Consider the following 23896-nt stretch of genomic DNA (forward strand, 5'->3'; position numbering starts at 1 on the left):
AAGCAGCTCTTCCCCATGCAACCGCACCTAAGAACTTCTACCACTTGTCACTGCCCTAATGACTCGCGTGTGCTGTAAAGTGGGATGCCGAGAAAAGGAACCACGCCTTTGGTGGTGTAATCGCAAGCACCACGATGTTTCCCTACATGCAAAAGAAGGAACCACGCCTTTGGTGGTGTAATCGCAAGCACCACGATGTTTCCCAACATGCAAAAGTAGGAACCACGCATGAGGTTACGTTAAATGGTGAGGAAAGTGACGACCTTCGAGCGACTCAGCGACGGAACAAAAACAACTGTTGACTCGAAGAAGAATGAGACGGGGTTCGATGCGATGGCCACAAATTACAATGAGACGATGGGTGAACAAGGTGCGTTTAGAGCCGTACTCATAGGGATCGATGGCCCTAATCTCCTACCAAATGTAAACCACATCGAAGTTGGAGGAGGAGAAGAATTGGCAATAGGTGGCGACAACAGTATGTAAGCCATCTGCTACGATCAAATGTGCACCTCAGAACAAAAGCATTAGACGCAAGCAACAGTGGTTTCATTATCATTCGTTTTGACTCGCATGTTAAACCAACGAGTAGTAGATGGAAATAAATACCTCACAGATTAGTGATGGCACAAAAAAGCTTGGCACGAATACATCATGAATGCCTTAAAGAATTGAATACTTGCTGTTATAACATATGATGGGATCAGCTAATGTACATTTGAAGTTTCAATCCTTTCCTCAGTGATACAACACATTGAAGTGAAAGATACCGTATACAGTACTGCTAACAGTGGCCAAAGCGTCCACAGCTGAGGATGATAAAAATAAAAAAAGAAACAGTTAGCACCAAAGGCCAACGGGAGCACGAAAATTTGGACATGCAGCACGAGTTAGCAAACGATTTCCTCGAAAGAAAATGGTCACCGGACTGTTGTAGTGTTCAAATGGTCAGCTTCGTCAGGTGGTGGTTTTATGTACTTGGCAAGCGTCTTTTGACGTGCCCGCTTCTTTATTCTCTGGATCTTGTCTCTGCTATGTTGTTTTCTTCTTTCTTTCTGCTGTTGCCGCATGTTGCGCTCCCGCTCATATACGCCCTGCCAAACGATCTCACCAGTGGAGGGCCAGAGCCATCTCCGATCAGGGTGGTCTGAATCAGCTTCCTCTGCCAGATCCTCATCTATACCTTTCAGTGTGGTGTAAGAGAACCAGCCGATCCACATCTGACCTCTCCTTTTCTTCAGCCTGTGCTGCTCCTGCATAGCCCCGGACTCTGGGTTGACATAGACTATCCGTCGTGCACTATGGTATGCCCACACATTGACAAGAAGCTCCAGCAGACGGGAATAGCATTGTCTGTCCTGTAACATGCAGTTTAAACATACTGGTTCTTAGTTCAGGCCTTCAAATCTATGGCAACTAGAACCATCGAAGCCGAGCATATCGATACATGTCTATAGTCATATATTTGTATGTGTAAACACATTCGATCATGCTGCAAAATATATCAATATGCACAATATATTCAATCGTAAGTTGCTTTCTTCGCTTGATATAATTCTCATGTATATTGCTAGTCTAACCGCATTTAAGATGAAAGTAGGATCTTACTATCAACAGTCACGATCTTTATTATTGCTATGGATTTATTGCTCGTATCTATCGGTGGGAATTCAATCCCAGTTAGATGGGCAGTGCATGAATATGTACAAGAGTTCGATCCAATTATCGAACGAGTACTTCTGTAAAAAAAAAGTAAATAACAAATGTATTTTTTTGAGTTAATAGTATAGCAACTGTTAGATGGGGAAGTTCAAGACGACAATGTCATCAAGTGGAATGAGGAATACATATTACCACCGAAAGACACATTAGGTAGATGGGAATCCTCAAGGACTATCTAGTTTTTACTTAAATATTGCACGCAGCAAAATGTATTGCACCATTATTCTAAAAGACTTACTTTGACAAGACTAGATTAAGTTCCGAAATATTTAAAATATCAAAGAACAAAAAATACTGAAGCTAATAGGAATGATTATTACCTTTGATATGCTCAAAAGACAATACCCGCTTGTGTTGTGTTCATCATACACCATTGCATCCAAGGCATCTACAAACATTCTGAAAAGGAAATAGGAAGCAATAAATACAGATAGCATGACTAGCAACATTGAAGTCAATAAATCATTACAAGACATAGTGACAACATATCACGGACTAGTTAGTCTGTCATTTCAGATATTATCACAATATTCAAAATAATTTAATAGAACTTCATGTGATGACACCTACCACAGGTTAGTTGACTATGAAAAAAGAAAGACCCTTAAACTTTATGTGAAGCAATTCGAATGTAATTTCTTTTATCACCAAGTAGATCTTCATAAAAAGACATAAATTACTTGCATAACTTGGCTCTTCTTGAAATTTTTAATTATCAGTGGGATAGTTTTAGTCAAACGTTAAGAACTTTGTGTCATGATTCTTATGAAATTAGCCGGTATAATAAAAGTTTCAAAAGTCAACAAGAGCTCCTACTTTACATTTTGGTTTGAGCATCCTCAATATTTATGTAGATTTATTTTTTGTCACAGAAGGAGCTTAGACGTACAATTAGATATATAAAATAGCCACTAGCTCCAATATGAGCAGTAAAAACTTTTGATGTACGGTAGGTACGTTGTAGCTTCATGTAGACATGATAGAACTCTCAATAACTAGGCTGATGGTACTGGATACCAAAAAAACACACAATGCTAGCTAGAAATAATATGTGGAATGGGAACTTAAATCCATATGTCACATCAGAATATTCAGGCTCTAAATTGTGCTCTAGCCCATGCCATCAGTCTAGCATGTAAGGCACATGCATAGGCAGAAAGAACATATTTGCAAGTGGACTTCCTCCCGTGTAAGAAGACCTTATGTGGGTCAAAAGGATTAATAAGCATCATGTATCCCATCTAATGAGCCTATCTCATGGCATAAACCAGGATAACTACCCATGTTTAGTTTGCATTAATCTTGTTAAACCAAAATTGTTGTTTCAGATGAAAAATGACAAAAATGCATTTAAAAAGCAGAACCATGTAGGTTATTTTTCATACAACATTAGCTACTGATTGTCATGGACAGCATGAAAACCATTTCTCAAACATATGCAAGTGGCAATTCAACATGTGCCAAGCCTGCGAAAACTATAATCATTTACAAAGATGTGTACCTTGAGAACATGGCAAACTCAAGGAAAGACCTCGTGGGCAAAACCCAGCTGTGCATCACAGACCAGAAATCCCCATCATTTGGCATCTGAGGTAATGAATCCCAATCATCTTGTACACCATACATTCTTCGGAGGATCTCAACAACAGCAAACCTTCATAGAGCATAAAAGTTTTAAATAAGTAACTAATCCTAGATATACATATTAACATACAAAGGGCACCTCCGTCCTGTCAATCTTTAAAACATAAACCCCAAGAAACATCTATATGGTGATAAGCAGCAGTTCCATGCTACAGAGTAAGATCTTGTGCTCCAAATTTTAAATTCAATGTATGTTGCTCAGATGAAACCAGTCACAAGAAATGTATTTAACAAAATCACATCATTAATTCCTACAAATGACTTCAGAAACATAGATAGAAGATTGGAAGTTGGTTGACTGTATTTAACAAAATCACATCATTAATTCCTACAAATGTAAGCTTTATGTCTAAGCGGTTTTCATCCTAAAATAGTGCATGACATCACAGGTTTCTCAACACACTTCACAATGGAGTAGTTGAAGATCACTACTATAAGATTATCTTATTCTGGTTGAAACTGTTTTGTATACTGAATTGTACTGACAAGAAATATATACAGGAATGACAAAAGCATTTATCTTACCTGCAGTTTCCAGCATTTATGGCATCACAAAAATCCCAAAATTCTAGTTGCCGAGGGTTTCTTGGATCTGTGTCCAGCCGAATCCAGAAGTAAAGAGCATCTCCATGCCTTTGTGTCTGAATGGCCTCCAAGAGTTTGGCCTCAGCTTCTTTAGATAAACTGACCTGTAGACAGTAGCAAAAGCCAGAGCTAATCCAATCCACTTGATCATGTGGGTTAAAAATAGTCAAGTTGCAGATTGTTAGTCTCTGTATATTTGATCTGCAACCACCACAACATTAATCACTGTGCTATAAGGTTTTAGATTTGAGTTTTCATTTGGAATTTCTAGCCTTCATGCTTCCATAAAAAGCATATAAAAAACCATATAGTCTGCCAAGATGTCAAGAGACAAACTAGTGCACTCTCCGCCTGCTACATTCTCCAAAATGGACAATGAACTAACTGCAAGATCTTCAATATGTCAACAAGGCATTTCCCTTTGCGCACAGTAATCTTTAATGACCATAAAGATCTAGCACAACTTATTGATATATACGTTCAGCTAGTTCAATTAGAAAGAACATCAGCAACCAGCGATAAACACATCAATACAAGAGAAGGCCTAAAGGAGAGCATAAAATACAAGGAAACAAGAGAAGGAAGAATGAGCTGCAAGATTAAAGGTGGTGGTTGAGTTGTAACACTGATTCTTATCAAAACCATCGTAAAACAAAGGCCAAAATTAAGGCAACAAAAGAGCATTACAAATAGGATATACCAGTAAAGAAATTGCAAGCAAGTGACAAATAAGCTGTCTTGCGTAATCAAAACAATGCATCATGGGAAAACCACAGAAAGTCATGTTGTCACCGCCAATTATATGAAATTTCTATGCCTTTAAAGCTTAGACCAAGACTTGTTCACAGAAGTTGCAAGCTGTAAAATATAAGATGACAAGTACAAAAAGTTTACAGACGTGTATCATAAATGCTATTATTCTTGTGCACTATGTTATGGCATTTAAACAGCCTATTATTGTGGAGCTTAGAAAAATGTACCTTTCTAGCTGAAGCTCTCCACGATTGAAAACCAATCCAAGCATTCTTATGTACACGATCAATCCGGTTAGCCAAAGCAAAAAATGCTCCACATTCACCAAGTGCATCTCGGTAATATGAATTACTGAGAAGTGGAAGACGAGAAGAAGCATCTACATCATCAGCTCCAGGCCTTCGTCCTTTGGATGACTATTAAATAACCATGCTTTCATGGTAAGCAGGCAAAAAAGGTTTTCATGTAGCTAACTATAATGATAGCAAGAATTATTTAATTGTTAAACACAAGAATTGTCATGTTGATGGCCACATTTGGAATGGGTGAGGACATGCCATCCTAGAAAGGTTTCAACATGAGGCATTTTTATTTGTGCCAGAGTGTGTGCCATCCTTCGTTTACAGGTATCATCAAAGCTAACTTGCCAAGAAACAATGATCTTTGGAAAAAATTGCAATCAACAAAAAGAGGTGTGTGCTGTCCTTTCTTTACAGGTATATATGGCAGAACGGAACAAGAAGAGAAGATCCAAGCTCCTTAGCACCAGTAAGCAGATCTTAACTTACCTTACATCTAATCATTTATCTTTTTATGTACACATAATTCCCTAATTTTTCTTGCATCTATAATTACTTCAGAGAGATGGCCGAATCTCCACATTTTATAAGCACAACATTGAAACTTTTGAACATATGATATAACCTTCTTCAACATTGACTACTATCTAACATATGGATACCAGAGTGTGAGGCAGCTATTTATCTCTGTCCTTTCAGGAATCATTTTCACCTTTCTTTATGATCATTATAGAACGATGTTCTGATAACAAATGTAGCATAAAATAAGATTCTCAACTACTTACTAAGCCAATTCCACGATAGAGTGAGGTTTGGTGCAGAAAAGGCCAAGCCCCTTCACCAAAATAAGGTTCGTATATGCACAAGGGCTGACCTGTCCGCTCAAGCTCCCTGTCATCTCTCTCATGCAACTCATTTCTTTCTCTGTCAGCTCTTTTAGCACTCCTATATACCTCGTCCCATGTTCCATGAGGCTGATCACTCCTATCCCTTAACTGCATTGAGTTTCAATAGAAAATGCTCTGAGAAGTGGTTTAAAAAAAGTCAATATATACTGCAAAATGAAAGTGAAATTTTATCAACCAAACTTTCTCACCTCTTCTTCTTCTATTCGTTTCTTAGCATTCACCATCTCAATGATTTTCTCTTCTTCCCAGGCTACAGAGGACAAGGCTTTGTCAAAATTTGCAGAAGTATTAGCAGAACTGCTGTGATCTAACTGCTCCTTGAGTTTGTTTAACATTCTATAACTTATAAAGCTTCTATTTAGATTGTTCATGTTTCTTAAATTCAAAAAAAGATCCCATTGCCATTCCTCACTTAGTCTCAAAGGGATCTCTTTGACAGGCTTAGGAAGTGCAATTTCTGATGGAAACTTGAGAACCTTTTCTAACAATGAAACATAGCCTTGAATTGTTTCAGATGCCATTAGGTTTCTGGCATGCCTTTTACCAACTGCTGCAACTTGCCGAGCAGATAGAGACAATTTTCCATTTGAAACTACTTCAAGCAAAATCTTTCTCAGCATGCCAACTTTCTCTTTAGAGAAAAGGTATGCATTTACCTCATTGACCACCTAAGCAATCAAACAATGTAGTTAGCAAAATACTATGAAAGAACTGGCAAATCAATAATAAGTATCTAAGCATCTACATACATATTTGCTGATCATGTCTAGGTCTGGAGCAATAATCAGCTTTCCCAGACTCATAGCTTGCATAAGAACACTGGGAAAGGATTGTTCCTCAAGAAATGATCCATATATTACAATATCTGCTATGTTAATAAAGTTGTTCATGTCTCCAGCAACAACAATATTCTCCACAATGTTGCTTGGAAAGCCAACATTTCGAGCAATTGCCTGAAATTATTTATATGATGTTAACATTGATCAAGAAAATATTAGCAAAAACAAGAACACTGGAGCAAGAACGATGATTGCGTTGAGAAAGAAAATTACCTCCAAAGCAGTCCTCTGTGCACCAGTAAAATTTGCACCCAAAATGCCAATTTTCAGAGAAGAATAAGAAGTATTCACATGCAGAAACTGTTGGTGCAGTGGCATTAACGCTTCCAGGATTATGGCATGCTCTATCAACTTACCACTATACAGGAACTGACTGCTGACAATAGCAATTAGAAGTTCCTCTGGTGAATGACCCATATTTTCTTCGGAATTATGGATTTTCTGTGTAGCTGAGTTAATTGCCTCCCATGCTTCAGAAGGAGAACCAGGAATAACCAGAAAGTTGCCAGCATCAAATGCCGAATACATCATCTGAAAGCATAGAAAAACATTGACAAACATTGGAAAATAAGTACAACAATTTAGATCTGAGCTCTGTACCAATCAATATCAGCAAAGTCTAAATATCATCAAACAGCTCAAAAGCATGACAAAAGTGTATTACCGGCATCAAATATGTCGGAAACACTACAACAGTAGCTCTGCTAAAAATTTGCTTCCAGTCATTCAAAAGCTGATCCTGACCATTTGCAGCATATTCACTTGAAGAAAGGTGCAGGACCATTTCGTGGATGGTCCAGATGACAGGTACATTTTTAAATGGCTCCTGCAAAAGACTGTAAGCCAGCATGAATATTCCACCTTGAAAGAAATAATAAGCATTTGCCCTGTTTAAATTGTTAACAACGTATCATCGAATTATCTTATCTAACAGCACATTTTTCTTACTCCTTTTGATATTTTCCTTATGTACTTTATATGCCCCATTTAAGAATATGGTCCTTCTATTCTGGAGACAGCCCCATTAGGTCAACGTGCCATCTGCATGGATAAACACGTATGGCGCCACCACTCTGGAAGATCAAGGTGCTTTTACCAGCAGCAAGATCACCAGCTCCGTGTTGGGAAAAAACCTGTTAAAGCAGAATATTCTTTTCCCTCTTTGTGTATCAAAATGGGTTCCTTATCAAAATACCAACTTGATATCCAAATAAAAATATCAACCAGCACAGCATAAACAATAGAGTAAATAATCAATCACACAGTGAGACCAAATCTTTTAACGTGGAAAACCCAATGTGGGAAAAACCACAGGACCGTAGTCCACCACAAACTTCCACTATCAATAGTAATGATAACAGGTTTACAATAAGTCTTCTCTAGAATAATCAGAGGATCACAATAACATCAAGAACATAGATCTTGGCTCTAGCATATCATCATATAGGATAGATCTCCTCAAAAGAGAATTCTAGGTCTCACAGAGTGGATATAGCAGGAAAGTACCTTAGAGAGGGTAAACTGTAGATCAACACCGTTAAGATTGTAGAGTTTGCTGCAAGGATTCTCCACATCAAATTTGGGCCAAAACTGACAACGTTTGGCCACCGATCGTCAAGCAGAAAACTCAGAAACCTAATCTTTCTCCCTCTTTCTCTCTCTTGCCATGTGCTGCCGCTACTCACACCACGTACGAAAAAACTTTCCTCTCTCTTGTTTTACCCTATCTCACATCTTTCTCTTTTAATTGCTGATTTGGGCTCAATAGGCCCAATTGTCCAAGCCCACATATGGGCTGGACCCAACAATTCTCTCTCTCCAGCTCATATGGTGGGCTGTACCAAGCCTGCTCTTCGCCTACATGCTTCAAGCTTCTCCTTAGGCAAAGACTTTGTCAACATATCTGATCCATTCTCATTAGTATGCACTTTTTTCAACTGTAATTCTTTCATCTCAAGCACATCACGAATCCAGTGATATCTCACATCAATATGCTTGGATCTAGAATGGTATGTTGAATTCTTGGAGAGGTGAATGACACTCTGACTGTCACAGTAAACAGTATATCCTTCCTGTTTCAAGCCCAATTCCTGTAGAAACTTTTTCATCCATAAAGCTTCCTTGCAAGATTCAGTAATTGCTATGTATTCTGCTTCTGTGGTTGATAGAGCAACACACTTCTGTAACTTAGACTGCCAAGAGACTGCTCCTCCTGCAAATGTCATCAAGAATCTTAAAGTGGACTTCCTGGAATCAGTATCACATGTCATGTCTGCATCTGTGTACCCTTATAACACAGGTTCATCATTACCAAAACATAAACATAACCTGGAAGTACCTCTTAGATATTTTAATATCTATTTCACTGCTGCCCAATATTCTTTTCTGGGATTAGAGAGAAATCGGCTGACAACTCCAACTGCATGAGCTATATCTGGCCTAGTACAAACCATAGTATACATCAAACTGCCTACTGCATATGAGTAAGGCACTCTGGACATTTCTTCTTTTTCTTTCTCACTTGTAGGACATTGTTTCAAACTAAACTTGAAATCATGGTCTGCAGTACCGAACTGTACCGCCCGGTACGGGCGGTATGTACTGGTCCGACAGGTTGTCGGTACGTGGACCGCCTGTTACCGGTCCGAGTGCACTGTAGCAGTGCTACAGTACTCGGCATACCTGAGTATACCGCTCGGTACACCTGGGTGTACCGCTCGGTATACCGTACGGTCCGTACCGTACCGGTACCGAGCGCAGGTCGAAATACCGGTACGATACGGTATTGCGAACCTTGCTTGAAATGACCTGCAAGTGGAGAATAAACTACTTTGGCTTTACTCATGTTGAATCTTCCAAGAACCTTTTCAATGTAAGTCTCCTGAGATAGCCAAATCTTCTTTTTCTTCCTATCACGAAGAATATTCATGCCAAGTATTTGTTTCACCGATCCTAAGTCTTTCATAGCAAAAGACTTACTTAGCTCTCTTTTAAGCTTTCCAATTTTTCTAACATCATGGCCAACAATCAGCATATCATCAACATATAGCAGTAAAATAATAAAATCATCATCTGAAAATTTCTTCATAAACACACAATGATCATATGTGGTTCTATCATACCCTTGGCTCATCATAGAGGAATCAAACTTCTTATACCACTGTCTAGGTGCTTGTTTGAGTCCATATAACCTTTTCCTAAGCTTACACACCATATTTTCTTTTCTCTTGACTTTGAAACATTCTGGTTGCTCCATGTAAATTTCTTCTTCTAAGTCACCATGAAGAAATGTTGTTTTCACATCAAGTTGCTTAACTTCTAAATTCAAGCGGGCAGCCAAACCAAGAATAACTCGGATAGAGGACATTTTCACAACTGGAGAAAATATTTCTTCAAAGTCAATGCCTTTCTTTTGACTGAATCCTTTCACAACTAGTCGTGCCTTGTATCTTTGTTGTGAGCTATTGTTTTTAGTCTTCAATTTGTAAACTCACTTATTCTTGAGAGCTTTCTTCTCTTTAGGTAATTTTACCAAGTCATAGATGTGGTTCTCAAGCAAGGATCTCATCTCTTCTTGCATGGCTTTAATTCACTCACTCTTATTCTCATGTAAAATAGCTTCTTGGTAAGTTTCTGGCTCTCCCCCATCAGTAAGCATAACATACTCATGTGGAGGATATCTAATAGATGGTTGTCGCTCTCTAGTGGATCTTCTCAATGGAATCTCAACTGGTGATGGAGGTACTTGTTCAGTTGGTTCAGCATCATCAACTGTAGATGTATCATCACTGGTATTCTCACCATAATCTTTTTGTTCATCTTCCCCATGATCATCATGAACTACAGGTGAAGGAACTGGACCCAAACTCCAAGGAATATAAACAGAGGTTTCTGACTTCTCAATATTATCACCATCATCAAACAATTTGTTTTCAAGAAACACAACATCTCTGCTTCTAATAATCTTCTTGTTCACTATGAACAAATGCTTTACACCCAAAGACTCTTAAGTGATTATAAGATATATCTTTTCCTCTCCATACTCTCTCTGGAACATCACCTTTCAGAGGAACTGATGGAGAAAGATTTATCAGATCAACTGTAGTTCTCATAGCCTCCCCCCAAAATAACTTTGGTAACTTGGCGTGGGAAAGCATACACCTAATCCTTTCTTCAATGGTTCTGTTCATCCTTTCTGTCACACCGTTCTGTTAAGAAGTTTTAGGAACTGTTTTCTCAAGCCTGATACTATGAAACCTGCAATAATTCTCAAAAGGGCCCCTGTACTCGCCACCATTATCTGATCGAATACACTTTAGTTTTCTGTCAGTTTCTCTTTCAACACTAACATAAAACTCCTTGAAAACATCGAGTACCTGATCTTTAGATTTCAAAGCAAAAGCCCACACTTTTCTAGAATGGTCATCAATAAGAGTAATAAAATAAAGAGCACCTCCAAGAGTTCTAGTTTACATAGTACAAACATCAGTATGAGCTAAATCAATAACATCTGATCTTCTAGATGATGGATATGTATGAAATACAACTCTATGTGTTTTTCCAGCTAAGCAATGATCACAAGATTTAAGAGATGTACCTTGCAACTCTAGTAAGAACTGCTTTCTAGCAAGAGTTTGAAGTCCTTTCTCGCTGATATGTCCAAGCCTCTTATGCCAAAGATCTATACTTTCACCTTTTTGAATTGCATTAATCTCTCCTTTGTGTAGCTTAGCTTCCATGACATAAAAAGAGTTAAGTTTCTTTCCTCTTGCCACAATCAAAGAACCTTTAGTGAGTTTACATTTGCTTTCACCAAAATAGTGTGCAAAGCCCTCATCATCAAGTCTACCTATAGATATCAAGTTAAGACGAATATCTGGAACATGTCTTACATCTTTGAGTATCAATTTGCTCCCAATATTGATCTCCAAGCAAATATCTCCAATACCCACAATCTTAGATGTACCACTGTTTCCCATTCTGACATTACCAAAATCACCAACAGTGTAAGATCTAAAGAAATCACCATGAGAAGTAACATGAAATGAAGCACCAGAGTCAATTACCCAATTACTGTCCTGAGCTACAAGACTAACACAACCGTCATCACAAACAATAGTGATATTACCTTCAGCAGCAACTGTATTGGTCTCTTTCTCATTTTTCTTCATGTCATTCTGTTCTCGCTTCCAAAACCTACACTCTTTATTCATGTGACCTAGCCTGTAACAGTGAAAACATTTGATATCTCTTCTAGACTTGGATCTTCCTCTATAACCATATGGGTTTCTACTATGACTTCTTCCACGTCTTTCTTGTTTTTTAGTAACAAATGCACCAGAAGAAGATTCACCATGTTCTTTTCTTCTGGCATCTTCATTTAGCAAACTATCTTTAACCATATCTATAGTTAGAGTTCCCTCTGGCATTGAGTTACAAATTGTCACCATATATGTTTCCCAACTTTCTGGTAAAGAGCTGAGAAGTAGTAATCCTTGCATCTCATCATCTATATTCATTTTCATAGCAACCAGCTTGTTTGCAAGACTCTGAAATAGGCTTATATGCTCAACAATATTACCACCATCTTTATACTTCAAATTTACAAGCCTTCTGAGGAGAGAAATTCTATTTCCCACTGTCTTTTTCGCAATGAGGTTTTCTAACATTTGCCAAACAACATCAGCTCTGGTTTCATCAGAAATATGCTCATGCAAGTTTATATCCATCCATCTTCTAATATAGGCAATAGTTTTTCTATGTTGAACTTCTCATTCTTCATCTTCTAAGATTTGCAATAGAGCAAATCTTCCATCAGACGCCTCCAAGTGGAATAATTTGATGAGTTCAATTTAATCAGACCATCTGACTGCTCCATTTCAATCACACAAGAAAAACTAGTACCAAACAACTTGTTGCTCTGATACCACTTGTTGGGAAAAAAATCTATTGCAACGAAATATTCTTTTCCCTCTTTGTGTATCAAAATGGGTTCCTCATCAAAATACCAACTTGACATCCAAATAAAAATATCAACCAGCACAGCATAAACAATAGAGCAAAAAATCAATCACACAATGAGACCAAATCTTTTAACGTGAAAAACCCAATGTGGGAAAAACCACAGGACCGTAGTCCACCTCAAACTTCCACTATCAAAAGTAATGATAACAGGTTTACAATAAGTCTTCTCTAGAATAATCAAAGGATCACAATAACATCAAGAACATAGATCTTGGCTCTAGCATATCGTCATATAGGATGGATCTCCTCAAAAGAGAATTCTAAGTCTCACAGAGTGGATATAGCAGGAAAGTACCTTAGAGAAGGTAAACTGTAGATCAACACCGTTAGGATTGTAGAGTTTGCTACAAGGATTCTCCACATCAAATTTGGGCCAAAACTGACAACGTTTGGCCACCGATCGTCAAGCAAAAACTCAAAAACCTAATCTTTCTCTCTCCTTCTCTCTCTCTCTTCTTTTCTCTCTCTTGTCATGTGCTGTCGTGTCGTCGTTCACACCACGTACGAAAAAACTTTCCTCTCTCTCATGTTTTACCCTATCTCACATCTTTCTCTTTTAATTGTTGATTTGGGCTCAATAGGCCCAATTGTCCAAGCCCACATATGGGCTGGACCCAACACTCCGTAATGGCCTTTTCGACTAGGATGATTGTCACCAGCAAGGACAAAGCCAAGGCTATGGAGAGGGCCCTGATAGGCTGCATGTTCATCTGTTCCCTTGTCCCTCTCCCTATGCTGCTAGCCATGACTGCTGTGACTACAGGCTGCCGGGAACTAAAAGGCAGGGAAGAGAGAGAGCAAGAGAAGAATGAGGAGATCCAGGCAAGGGATGCACAACAAAGGACTGGAGGATAAGAGTTTCAGCTTACCATGGTATTGCAGCATGAATGCTTCAAGTAAATTAACCGCTCAATCTATCAAGTTCAACACGCATACAGTTATATGTTACCATTACTTGGTTCAGTTAAGTTTATTCCAAGTTTCCAAACTATTAAATGGAAACCAAAACCAAAAATAACCACTTTTAACCCGCTCAAACGGATACAAATCTGAACTATGGTAGAAAATAAGCTAATTTTGTTGATAAGAGTGTTAGCTGAGGACCTAAAATCTATAAAATAAAAAAGTTCAACTAGGAAGATTCTAGAGATGGAATGTACATGGACTTCATGTTACTTTACATCTATAATGTTGGATTATACGTTTTGTATACAAATACGGCAATTAGAATCATTTTACAGCAACATAAGCCATAAAAGTATTGTGGGTCAGGATGTGTAATTTGGATTGCAGATGTCTAATATTCAATTCGTATTTACAGACTTGCAGGCAGACAAACGGAAGGCAATAAGCTGATTGAAATCAGACGGTGACTAATTGTTGATGGCCAAATGCATCTTTGGTGAACTGAAGAATGACAATAGAAATTTCAAAATTTGTAATTGTAATAGACCATCTTAAATGTAGACATGAGTCCTACATCTACAGTTATAGAATGCAGGAACCTCAAATGTGTTTCATGATAACAGCAAACGAACATGATAAAACAATATACACAGGTAGAATATCTACAGCAGTAATTAGTTTGACATAAAATATAGCAACACCTGAATTCTTAAATCAGCCATAATAAACTCTACCTGGAAATTGCAGGTTGAGACATTAAAGAGTGAAAATAGCATTTGAAGAGTAGAAGATGAATTTACCGTGAAATCAGAGGTCTAGACTCCAGAGAATTCATAAGAATGCCATTGTAGCTGCAAGAATGATTAAAAAATCCTGGTCAGAAAGCAATTCATTCAGTAAGGACTAAGAAAATACTTCTAGCTACTGGAAGCCACCTCAAGCTCATAAACAAAGTATGTAGTAATTTCAACAAGCTCCTGGTCAAGTTCATCACTTACTTCAACCAATCGACGGTGGTTTCTTGTGTTTTAAGCAGGATGTTAACAGAGATTCCTATAGCTTGCCAAACAGTATGAACAGGACCATCTTCAAATGAGAAAACCTGCACCATTTGAAACATATTGTTATAAACTAGCAGTTTAGTGTCTTTGGAGCAGCAGTAACGAGAACGTTTTCTATGTTAGTAAATGGTCTTCAATATAAAAAGTTAATTGATTCCTGAAAGAACAAAAAAGAGAACTTGAAAAAACAGAACATATTCTGAAGCATTTGATGAAGCAGAATTCCCCCACTACGTACACTGTTTTCCTAGTGAAAGCCCTTCAAAAATATGAGAAAGGATGATACAAGACTGCTTGTGGAAAGAAGCAAGAAAGTACATGAAATCGGAGCTTGTCAAGTTGAACTAGGATCATACCACATAGGCTTCCGGTAATGATTTTCATTTTCATTTAGTTAGTTTAAATAGGATGGGCAATTGCACTTGGGCAAGTTTTAACCAGCTGAAGTGAGACCTGATGCTTCCTACCAGATATATCCAATAGAAGTCAAAAGAATGTACATGTATGTGTACATATTCACATACATATGAATTAGGAAAAAGAAAGAAAAGAAGAGGACACTTCCTTCAGATGGGTTGACACATATTTCTACGAAACACCTTCTTTAAAACGCCAGCTAAAACTTGCAAGTGTGTAGTACTTATAGAAGATGATACCATTCGTTGATTCTGTAATTTTTTTGCAGCTTCAACTATACAAAGGCGAGCAATTTATTTTTCATTTTCCAGGGAAAAATTTGAACTTTTTAGTAAACTCCTTCGGACCAACATGCAGTTACTTCATCAATAGCAATTTATTTTTCATTTCCTAGGGAAAAATTTGAACTTTTTAGTAAACTCGGCTTCGGACCAACATGCAGTTACTTCATCAATAGCAATTTATTTTTCATTTTCCAGGGAAAAATTTGAACTTTTTAGTAAACTCGGCTTCGGACCAACATGCAGTTACTTCATCAATAGACCGAAAAGAAAAACATCAATCTTGATCTACCTAAAGAAGCATCAACATTTTTCTAGCAAAAGCGAGCATCCATCTTTTTTTCTGTGCAGACCTGTATATCATAACCGATCTCTTTGAGGACGACTGCGATGCTAACCATCTGCAGCTGCATGGCATCCGCGAGCAGATCCGGAACCACCTGCCCACCAAGAAAAAGAAAGGAAGCCTCACCCATGAGACGCCCAACCACAGCACTGCGGATTTAACAGAACTCACTCAAAGAATCAAGAACCACCAGAGCAAGCAGCGGGTTCCGAAGCCCGAACCGCCGCAGCGGCCTGTCGCCGAAAGCCGAGACCGACGAATTCGCCTCCCGGTCCTCCCTCTCCCACCTCTCCAGCAGCTTGACGGGCACGAACCGGATCCCCTCGCCAAAGTCCAGATCCCCGATCTCGCCCAGTTCCCGGCCGCCGGCGCCGCTCCCACCGCCAGGCGCCTCGACGGTGGATCCCGGGAGGAAGGCCTGGAAGAGAGCGACGACGAAGAGGAAGGCGGCGACGGTGAAGACCCACTGGAGGTAGCCGACCTTCTCGGAGAGGAGGAAGCGAGAGAGGCGGTGGAGGGAGGAGCGGCAGGCGGAGGGGGAAGGGTAGGGGCGGAGGAGGGAGCTCCGCTTCGGCGGAGTTCCTCCGGCCGCCTCGAGGGAACCCATTCTACTGGGGACGCATGGCGGAGGAGAGCGCGATGGAGGAAGGCAGGGATTCCACCAAAGCAGGTCAGTGAGACTGAGAGCGGCGACGAGAAGAAAGGCACGGTGCGGCATCCAACGGACAACTGTTACGAGGAGGCGAACGTGGATGATTAGCAGCCGTCGATCTGTTGTCCGGAAGCTGTCTGATATGATGACAGCTTCCTTAGTCTTCGGAGTTGGCGAGAGATTTGATTAAAAAAGAATGAATTGACTAAAATACCCCTTTTCGCTTGCAACAGAGTGATATGTCCAACAGGCAACAGAAAGCAGCAAGCCGGCCGCCGGAGACCGGCTCAGTTATTCAAGTGGCGTGAGCTAGGAAATGGCCACAGCAGGAGAAATTGGTAAAAGTACGTACAGATCAAAGAAAAGGTTTATAGCAACACCCAACGGTATGATCAAATAAACACAACGGGAAGGAGACGGACTGTGGTGTCAGTTTTCCAAGAGCTGTGAACTTGGCAATGGGTAAACCAAACACGACGGACGCGAGCTGCTCTCGGTCTCGGCGTTTTCTTTCTCTCCGAGTGCTGTCAGCCAGGAAATGGTTGGTTATTTAGCAGAAGCACTTGGGGGAGATGATAAAGCTTTTTTTACTGGTGCGCCGGCACTATAATAAACCAAACACGCTGAAAGGAGCTGCTCTCTTCTGTGCGGCGCGTGTGCGTTGTGTGTGTGGTGCTCATTGAAGACTTTCGGTTGGGAGAGGGCTGCCGCAGCATTGATGCTTGCGAGCTATGGGAGAGTGCCTTCATGTCAGAATTCCAATCACAAGTGGGGAATGAGCCGCGGCTTCCTTTTTCAAAGCCTGGAAAGCCTGTACGTTGCCGTAGTAGTGATAGTAGTAAATATAATATTAGATTTAGTGACAGCAGCCAGGAAGGGGATGTAGCTCAGATGGTAGAGCGCTCGCTTAGCATGCGAGAGGTACGGGGATCGATACCCCGCATCTCCAAATTTTTTTGTATTTTTTTATTTTTTTGATTTTTTATTTTTTATTTTTTTTATTTTTTTATTTTTTTATTTTTATTTTTTTTATTTTTTTTTTATTTTTTTATTTTTTATTTTTTATTTTTTTTATTTTTTATTTTTTATTTTTTATTTTTTTATTTTTTTTATTTTTTATTTTTTTATTTTTTTTATTTTTTTATTTTTTTGTTTTTTTATTTTTTTTATTTTTTATTTTTTTTTATTTTTTATTATTATTATTATTATTTTATATATTTTTTTCTTTTATTTATTTTTTTTTTGTGTTTCTTTTATTTGATTCTATGCGCTCAATTCATCATGAGATCAATTTATGATCTGGATCTACAAACAAAACTTTTCTGTAATTCCATGATTCGACATAAAATATTATGTTTCTAACACATTTGCAGCGTAGTAATCATATGTGTGATCTTTCTCTTGAAGAGAATCATCCCTTTCATTATTATGTTGCATTGTTATGATGGAGTCGTATCACACACACCAAGCCGAACTGATGCCTTTGGAGTTGTTACCACAGCACTCTTTTACTTGTATAATCACATGATTCTTACACTGATTGATATGCCAAAATGATAAGCAATGAATCGTGTAAGAAAGTATATGCCATTCCATTCACATCCCAAGGAATTATTTTTTACTCTTCAACCTGAAGGTTGCCGAGTGTTCTTCTCCCTTCGACCAAACTCATAAGTAGCGACACATTAAGGTTGTTGCTAGTTAGCTTAACAAATTTTGATGTTGTGAACGCCAATGAATTATCCGATTTGATTCGAAATTGTGTAAGAAGTATGATGTGATCGATCTATATATATAATGATCGAAATCGAATGAGTTATGCGACGTGATTCCTCACATACTCGAGTTAGTTCCAAGATGAAAAATCGAATCACAAATAAATTATAACTGATCTTAGTAATAATAGATTGATAAGTTGGCCCAAGAAAATATTTTGTGCTGTCACATTTGGAGTCAATCATAAATCACTAAAGATGGCGAACTTGACGTGTGTTATATATATTTAGCTTAATGCTTCTCTCTCTCTCTCTCTCTCTCTCTCTTTCACCTGTGTTATACATAGTACACTCAATTGTTTGACTCGTGGTTCCTCGTCCTTTTCACACCACTTTGAAGACTAGCCATTAGCTGAAAGGTAGACCTTTAGGATTGTGCACATAATCCACTAGACTCAAATTTCAGCAAGCACCTTTGGACAAAGAAGCTTCCGCGTCCTTTATCTCCGAGCTAAGTGATCTCAGATGTGCAAGAATCTTGTTGAATTTTGGTTTCTTCTGTGTGATGGCAATGGAGATGTCATTAGGGAAGAGGTCACGGAGGACGAAGGCATGAATGATGGTCGTGACGAGTAGAGCTGTCACAGTGAAGGTGGAGATGGCGGAGAGTCCAACTGAGAGCGACTGTGTTAGCACATTGGTGACTTTCATGGAGTACTTGATGGTGGCAATAGAAGCACCGGTCATCGGGAAAGTGTACGCCCACCAAGCAAGCGAGAACCTGTCGAATCAAGACCTCAGTCAGCGACAGAGGCATAAACAGCAACAGAAGTCAAGATTAAGAAAGAGAAATGTACCTGAAGCCTCGGAAGAAATTAATCCGCACAGCCTGCGAAACAAGGAAGAAATTTGCCAAATTAGTTGTTGGATGATCATCTTGTAGACACACAACTCTTTGATCGAGGTACTCAAGATGGGCAGCGGCATGGAACTTACGAGAGAAACATAGAGGAACAGAGCAATGAAGTATCCGATCTTTGACCCGTGTTCGAAGTCGCCGCGAATTCTCGCCCATGCCATGCAAGCCACACTCGGAGCAGCCACAAACAAGAAGAACACGGGATGAAGCTCCTTGGGAAGCGTTTCGTTGGTGGGCAGTCTCTGATAGAGAGTGACGAAGAGCACGATGTAGTGCGCTAAGCCGACCGCAAAGAAGAAGATTGGACCCTCTTTGAGCCCCATCGATGCGCCCAACAGCGCGCCGACGAAGTTGCCGACGATGGATAGGTGGTTGGAAGGATTTGCCACCTTCGAGAGCCTGCGCTGTCCTCCGGACATCCACTGGCCATAGATCTTGAGCTCGAGGAACAAGATGGGGGCCATGAGCACATACCAGAGGCCTGCGCGTAGGTATACCGCAACCGATGGCGGCACACCGAGTGCTAAGAAGAGGCAGGCGATCCATGGAGCGAAGAAGAAGTTGACGCGGACGGGGTGGTAGTACTCGCGTCGCACCGCTTCAAAGTAGAAGATGAGTTTGCACGAGTAAATGAAGGATACAGTTCCCATCAATGCAAGCGAGATGCTCCAGAGAACGAGGTTCACAGTCGGGCTTACATGCAGGAAGCTCATGGACGGAGATGTGGCCAACGTCTTCCATAAGATGGCTTGGCTACTGATGCCAAGGCACATACCGAAAGAAGATATGGGGAAACGAAGGAGGAAAGGCCACATCTTGTCTTCGGGAAGAACCGAAACCTCTGATGCCTGCAAAATGTCATGAGTAATAGGAATTATGCATCGATGATCAAACAGGAAGATGATTGATCAGGAGAAGAAGAAGAAGATGATGATGATGATACCCTTAGAGTGTCTAGTTCGGGTCCTTCCAAGGCATCAAAGTAGCGGTCGATCGCAGGAATGGCTGCTTCATTAGTACGTGAATCATTTGCCTCCAGATCTGGTTCTTGTGGCCTTCCTCGCAGGTTAGACAATTGCCTTTCGAGCCTTCCAGACCATGTCTTGAAGGAATCATAGGTTTTATCCCTCTGGTTGTCGCTCCTGATCGCCCTCTGATTACTCTCAAGTGAATCTGTGCTCGTCTTTACGTCTGAAACTACAATTTGTAGACTCTGAGATTGGAACTTGGACTGCTTTGTTTGTTGCGAGTTGATGGAAGCAGAGTCAGGTTGGCTCAGCTTCACATCATCGCCCTGTTCACCTTTGTCACCGAGCATGACCTTTCTGACCTGTTCGATGTGAAGCCCCGAAGGAGAGACTGGCAGGCTAAATAAAAGAGAGTACGACCGATGTCTTAATTGATCTTCCGGTGTTGCAAGCACTGCAGACTTGCCAAGAGAAATTGCGGAGCCATGAACGTTACCAGATTCGGACTCCTGATACAGATAATACATCAGAAAAGTAATTAGATGGTGAGGGCGATATATAGGAGAGAAAGCAGAAGGAACATTGGGATAAAGGATCCATCTGATTATATCAAACACAAGCGACTTACTTCGCCGAATGTTACAACTCCTCGAGGGACGAGGACGGAAGCCGCCTGAGGTTGAGAAGCCATGCCATCGCCACACTCCACAGCACCAAATCCAGTCGCTGCTGTGGATGCAACCTGGTCCGAAAAAGGTGGAAGCTCCTCGGGAGCCACACGCTTTGCCGAAACCTGGACCCGGTGGTGATCTCTGTTCTCCATCGCAGGTGATCACACCTGCACCATGCAAACAATGCAGCACACGAGAGGTTATCTCACGAGCACTGACTTTCTGCAAATCGTTGCATAGTCACCACTAGAATGCAAGAAAAATTAGAGAGACACGGGACAAACTGAAGAGATATGTGATAATAGGACTTCCAAAATATAAGAATGGAATCCAGCCAACCATTCGATCAATATCAAAGAAGGAATAGAAGGAAGAGACAAATAAAAAACACTTTCGTATAACAAAAAAGGACCGGTGGTCGAAGCATGTGTGTCTCTCAGAATCCCCATGCGCTTCCTAAGCCAGAACGCAACTCTTCTCAGACCAGAAGAATAAAGCATATTTCAAACGAAAAACTGGAGGCAAGGGGATGATTGTCCTGAGGACTGCAGGCATGAAGGTTGTGAATCCACCAGCAGATCAAATAGATTAATTCGGACTTACTTGGATTAACTAAGTTGACATCACAAATAATATGGCCATATTTGTGAAACGATTATTGTCGTACTCTGAAAAGCCATATTATTACCGAGTGTTCTCTCCTGACAACTTGACATTTGTGAAACATCACCGAGTGTTCACTCCGTGGTTCACTTGTTAGGTGTGACTGACCATCAGGTACGAGTAAAGCTTCCACTTAATTTAGCATGAAATTATAGGCAAAGTTGTAGAGCTGTCGAGCATATATTATTTACACACAGATACAGACTAAACCATAGGAGTTGGATATTCTTCAAGATAAAAAGCACACAGGAAAAGAAGCGGCACTTGTTTGGATTAAGGTTAGGTCACGTACCCTGTAGCCTTGGCTTCAAAGCAGGTGGAAGAACAAATACGAAGCTCTTCAGTTAACGTCAACCTCAACAACAATTCCTTGCGGAAGAGTTGAGCAATGGACTCGGTGAAGGATTACAAGTCTTCTGAGAGGATGTGATGGGGAAGAACAATAGATAGAGCACGTCGACACGAGGAGGGAGGTAGAGGAAGCAGGGAGGAGGAGATGGAGTTGCAAGAGCAAGTGCGAGAGGATTTATATAGAGGTGGACGATAAGAGGGCGAGGGTCAGGCACGGACACCACGCCGCACCAACCATGGAGAAAGTGGATTGGTCACGTTGCACAGCGCCAGCCCACGGCGACTCTGACGTCAGAAAGCGAGAGGCGGAGTTGGTGCGGGCCGAGTCAGAGTGCTAAAGGACAGTGAGCGGGTTAGTGATCCTGAGGAAAGGATGGCGAACGCTCGAGTGGGCTCGTCATCCCTGAGAATGCACACCAGAATAAGCATCGATGCCACACCTGTTTGATCGCTTTATCTTTACGGTGTTCCATGGGGATCACAAGAGCTGTTTGTTCTCTGTAAAGAGGAGAAACCTCCCCACTGTTAGATTTTCTTCCTTTTTGAGCTCTGAATAGATTAATCTCTCTTTATCACTAGTGTTGTTCTTGGCAAATTGCTTGCATCGGATGGGAGACACTCAGTAGCAGTCTCTGGCCACAACACACCGCAGCGCCCACTTGAGTTGCAGCAGTACGACCGAAGCTAAAGAACTCAGAGTGGGCATCTATCACTCACCCCCTCTCTCATCTATCTACCTAATTCGCCATGTATGTATGGCGGGCGTGGAACATGTTTGATCCATGTCATCGACCACATCGGATGTGCCCGCTCGGGGATTCGAGTTCTGCCGAGCTCAGCCGTCCATAGTGGAGCTCGCCGGTCGGATCGCGGGCTGGATAAGATGTGTTTTTTTCTTTCTTCGAACTAGTTGCAGTGATTTGCTCCTACAGATTTCCTCTTTCTTCGCTTTTTTTTTGCCCCTGCACCTTCTGGCTTCAACTTGTGGAGTCCAGTCGATTCGGTATTTCTTTGGCCACTGCGTGAATCTCACACCCTCTCCGTCTGGGAAGCATGAAAGATAGCACTCGAGAAGGGTGCAGAGTCAAACAAGTTGAAGAAGATTCTACTGTAGAATCGGAAACGGAAGACACGGTCTTACTGCCTATTCTCGTCCTCTGCCTCGTGGCTACAGACTGCACCCAACTGAATCCATCTTTTGGGCCTCGTCGCGCCTTACTGTCATCCATTCACTCGCTCCTCTGTTTCTGAGTTCCGACGTCGGCGAAGTAAGTGGATAGGCTGCATATAAGAGACAAGCCGAAAGTTGTGGCAACTTGGAGGATCGGACCATTACCAGGGCACGAAAAGTTGGAGGCAGCTGCCGGCAAGTGGTGATGAGGTGCATGCACGCCGATGAATCCAAGACGGTGGTGCGTGCTGCAAAAGAGATGGGAACGGAAAGGCGGCGGAGTTGGCATGCGAGCAGAGAGTAGATGGTGAGAGGGTTTTATCTTCATGGGAACCACCCGGTGAGACGTGACTGATCTGACGGAGATCATCAACTTGCTCTAAGATCCTAGAAGAAAAGTTTCACGCTGGATCGTGACAGGTTTTGGAACGTGCGAGGCTCCTTCCTGGCACAAGTATGATGATTCCTGTTATGTCCTTGCAATTGTTAGTCAACAATTTTCTGTATTGTGAGAAATCATTTGAGTTTTACAGTACTAAAATTTATATTATGCCCTGAATTATAAATATATGTATACATATAATATATTTTTTTCAAAGAAAATATATCGTAATACTCGATTCCATGGCTATTTTTCCTCTTTTTTTTTCACGGTAAAATTACGCACACACATATCCCTCCAAGTCGGTGATATCTGTATTGTTTCCCATTATAATTAATTTTAGAATATATATATATATATATATATATATATATATAGATTCAAAACTCAATAATTTATAGATTTATCTTACTAGTTAATCATTGATTGTTCCCCCGATGAGAAGGATTTCTGAAATATTATTATAATGAAATAAGTGAAAGCAATAAGGGATATTTTGAGTATAACATTTTCTAAAAGAAATCGTTATAATATTATTGCCGAATCCTATAATTTCACTACCTCGTCTCACATCACTCAACCTGACATTGATGTCTTGGTCTGACCCGACCCACTACAG

The 23896-nt window shown here is 40.4% G+C and overlaps 2 protein-coding genes and 1 non-coding gene across 3 annotated transcripts; 1 reads left to right on the top strand and 2 right to left on the bottom strand.

Annotated features, from left to right (window-relative positions):
- Positions 1 to 659: 659 nt before the first annotated feature.
- Positions 660 to 16501, bottom strand: LOC135610055 (uncharacterized). The gene is made up of 14 exons (XM_065104017.1): positions 15976 to 16501; positions 15793 to 15879; positions 14679 to 14782; positions 14481 to 14531; positions 7415 to 7586; positions 6964 to 7281; positions 6661 to 6864; positions 6100 to 6579; positions 5789 to 5998; positions 4932 to 5120; positions 3892 to 4055; positions 3224 to 3376; positions 2043 to 2121; positions 660 to 1358 (listed from the first exon to the last, which is right to left on the bottom strand). The coding sequence occupies exons 1-14, from the start codon at positions 16390 to 16392 to the stop codon at positions 921 to 923; spliced, it is 3066 nt and encodes a 1021-aa protein (XP_064960089.1). The 5' UTR covers positions 16393 to 16501; the 3' UTR covers positions 660 to 920.
- An 812-nt stretch (positions 16502 to 17313) lies between these two features.
- Positions 17314 to 17386, top strand: TRNAA-AGC (transfer RNA alanine (anticodon AGC)). Its single transcript has one exon. It is a non-coding gene; the product is annotated as a tRNA-Ala (tRNA).
- Positions 17387 to 18367: 981 nt separating this feature from the next.
- LOC135610056 (S-type anion channel SLAH2-like) lies at positions 18368 to 22218 on the bottom strand. The gene is made up of 6 exons (XM_065104018.1): positions 21666 to 22218; positions 20668 to 20877; positions 20015 to 20548; positions 19149 to 19919; positions 19010 to 19041; positions 18368 to 18933 (listed from the first exon to the last, which is right to left on the bottom strand). Exons 2-6 carry the CDS (start codon positions 20860 to 20862, stop codon positions 18615 to 18617), a joined length of 1851 nt encoding a protein of 616 aa, XP_064960090.1. The 5' UTR covers positions 20863 to 20877; positions 21666 to 22218; the 3' UTR covers positions 18368 to 18614.
- Positions 22219 to 23896: the final 1678 nt, after the last annotated feature.

The sequence above is a fragment of the Musa acuminata genome, chromosome BXJ2-4 (assembly GCF_036884655.1).
Source record: "Musa acuminata AAA Group cultivar baxijiao chromosome BXJ2-4, Cavendish_Baxijiao_AAA, whole genome shotgun sequence".
NCBI classification, from domain to species: Eukaryota; Viridiplantae; Streptophyta; class Magnoliopsida; order Zingiberales; family Musaceae; genus Musa; species Musa acuminata.

Bases quoted from the DNA above. Each gene is read 5' to 3' on its own strand.
- LOC135610055 (XM_065104017.1), bottom strand. From the start codon at position 16,392: ATGGGTTCCCTCGAGGCGGCCGGAGGAACTCCGCCGAAGCGGAGCTCC. The intron at 14,532-14,678 runs GTAAGTGATGAA...TCATTCTTGCAG, and splicing joins ACCACCGTCGATTGGTTGAA to CTACAATGGCATTCTTATGA. The intron at 5,121-5,788 runs GTAAGTAGTTGA...GTTATTTAATAG, and splicing joins TCTATCGTGGAATTGGCTTA to TCATCCAAAGGACGAAGGCC.
- LOC135610056 (XM_065104018.1), bottom strand. From the start codon at position 20,862: ATGGAGAACAGAGATCACCACCGGGTCCAGGTTTCGGCAAAGCGTGTG. The intron at 19,920-20,014 runs GTATCATCATCA...GACATTTTGCAG, and splicing joins CCGAACTAGACACTCTAAGG to GCATCAGAGGTTTCGGTTCT. The intron at 18,934-19,009 runs GTACATTTCTCT...TTGATTCGACAG, and splicing joins AATTTCTTCCGAGGCTTCAG to GTTCTCGCTTGCTTGGTGGG.